General features: G+C 49.6%; 1 protein-coding gene across 1 annotated transcript; it reads right to left on the bottom strand.

Moving 5' to 3' along the window:
- Nucleotides 1–209: 209 nt before the first annotated feature.
- LOC138225070 (transcription factor HES-5-like) lies at nt 210–1,551 on the bottom strand. Its single transcript, XM_069183906.1, has 2 exons — nt 1,374–1,551; nt 210–1,261 (listed from the first exon to the last, which is right to left on the bottom strand). Exons 1-2 carry the CDS (start codon nt 1,437–1,439, stop codon nt 833–835), a joined length of 495 nt encoding a protein of 164 aa, XP_069040007.1. The 5' UTR covers nt 1,440–1,551; the 3' UTR covers nt 210–832.
- Between the last annotated feature and the right edge of the window lie 354 nt (nt 1,552–1,905).

The raw sequence follows: 1,905 nt of genomic DNA, 5'->3' as shown, positions 1-1,905 counted from the left end.
CCTGTATGAAGTGCATAGGTAGCTTGGGCTACGTTTCATTGCAAGTATTGTTTTTTTATTTTGTAAGTATTGAAGTAGTATATAAAGGAGGTATATATATGAGTGTAAATTGTGGACTTTATGCCGTTAATAATTGCAAAGTTTGTAATGTGATGCAATGTACTGCATATATTATGTAATACAAAAACGATTACAATACACCACGCCGGTAAAAGTAAAATGATTTATCTTTATTTTTCGCAATTTCAAACATGAAAATGCAATTTAGTCTTCCTTTTATTAAATGACAGTCTCTTTAATTCAGTGCAGTGGAGCTCCACACAACGCATCACATCACCTTAAATGTTAAGAACAACGGATGCACTCTTCGTAGCTTGATTTAACCATAAAGCGTATTCATTTACAAGATGAAAATTCATTAAGGCAGTATAAGCCTAAAACGGCACCTTTACAAAAGGTCACATTTTATTCAGATACGAAACTACACCCCCCTATACTTTCCTGGGGAAACGCTCGACCTTAAGCAAACTTTTCTGATGCCTTCAGAAGAAAAATCCTTTGCATAATACATGATAGTACATGTCATAGAATTGTCTACAAATGTTGTAGTGGCGTAATAATACATTTCTGTATTTCCAGCATTACAGAAATATCCCATAAATACACATTAAATCACACAATTCACCTTATAAAGGGCGCGATTGGATACACATTGTGTAATCAACATTAATAAATCATGGAAACAGTACGTTCCTACTCAATCAGAGGAGTCCTGGACTTCAAGCTCTCCTCTAGTTTCATCGGATTGTCCTCAGTCCCTCTAAAGTCCCCTCTACCAGGGTCTCCACAGAGTCGTGCGTGGGCTCGGTGCCACTTGCTTGGCAGAGATCGGTGTCCGCGTGGGCGTGGGGAGCTGTCCGTCCGGGCGACGGGTCCGAGAGGCTCTCTTCTGCAAGCCGTAGAAACACTCGAGGGCTTTCCGCTCGGCGGCCTGCTGAGGGGCGTGGAGAGACAGGTACCGGAGGGTCTCCTGCAGACACCCGGAGAAGCCCTGCTGGTAGCCCGCGCTGGCGCAGGGCTCGCTCTGTTCCTTCAGGAAGCGCACGGTCATCTCCAGGATGTCCGCCTTCTCCAGCTTGGCGTTGGGCTGCGGCTGCTGCTGCGGCTGCTGCTTGAGGTGCCTCTGCAGCAGCGCCTTCAGCTGCTCGATGCTGGTGTTGATGCGGTCTCGGCGCATCTTTTCCACGATCGGCTTGCGCAGCTGGAAGAGAGAGCAGAACGGTTTGAGTTCTCGGATCCCAAGGGAACGGGGTTACAGATCATGACTCTCGAGCAGACCCTGATTGAACAACATCCGCGCAACTCGTACTTACTCTGTTCTTTTCTTTGTTGGAGAAGTGGAAGGCGGTAGTTTCCCTCTGCACAGTGATAGGAGCCATGGCGGTAAGGGTACGCGCTGATTGTCGCTGCAGGTCTGGCTGGGCGATGCCAAAGTTCAGAGTCGGTCTGAAGGGCTGGTGGCGAAGCGCTGCTGTATTTATAGTCGGGCTCCGGGTCTGGCCGCGTGGAGCTCAAGCTCCCCGAGCTTTCCCACACTCCCCAGCCAATCGCGTGGCTCCCGGCGACAATGGATGACATCAATTACTTCACGGTTTAGTGACTCGGATGTCTCCAGAAAGCACGGGGTGGGGGCTGGGGGGGGCGCACAAGCCGACTGAGGGAGTGTGTCGGTGTGTGACCGCGGCGTGCAAGGCCTGTGGCCCTGAAACCTGGGAAATTCCCGCCCCCTGAAACTCAGACCTGCTGCCGGAGGCAAAGATCAAACGGCCTCTCTGAAGTGGCAGCGCTATTAGCAGAAATATGTCAGGCGCATGCCTGGCCGTTCCAACGACAAACACCACTGGT

Source organism: Lepisosteus oculatus, chromosome 25 (genome assembly GCF_040954835.1).
Source record: "Lepisosteus oculatus isolate fLepOcu1 chromosome 25, fLepOcu1.hap2, whole genome shotgun sequence".
NCBI lineage: Eukaryota > Metazoa > Chordata > Actinopteri > Semionotiformes > Lepisosteidae > Lepisosteus > Lepisosteus oculatus.
This window is presented reverse-complemented; position numbering and strand designations above follow the sequence as displayed.

Bases quoted from the DNA above. Each gene is read 5' to 3' on its own strand.
- LOC138225070 (XM_069183906.1), bottom strand. From the start codon at position 1,439: ATGGCTCCTATCACTGTGCAGAGGGAAACTACCGCCTTCCACTTCTCC. The intron at 1,262-1,373 runs GTAAGTACGAGT...TCTCTCTTCCAG, and splicing joins CCAACAAAGAAAAGAACAGA to CTGCGCAAGCCGATCGTGGA.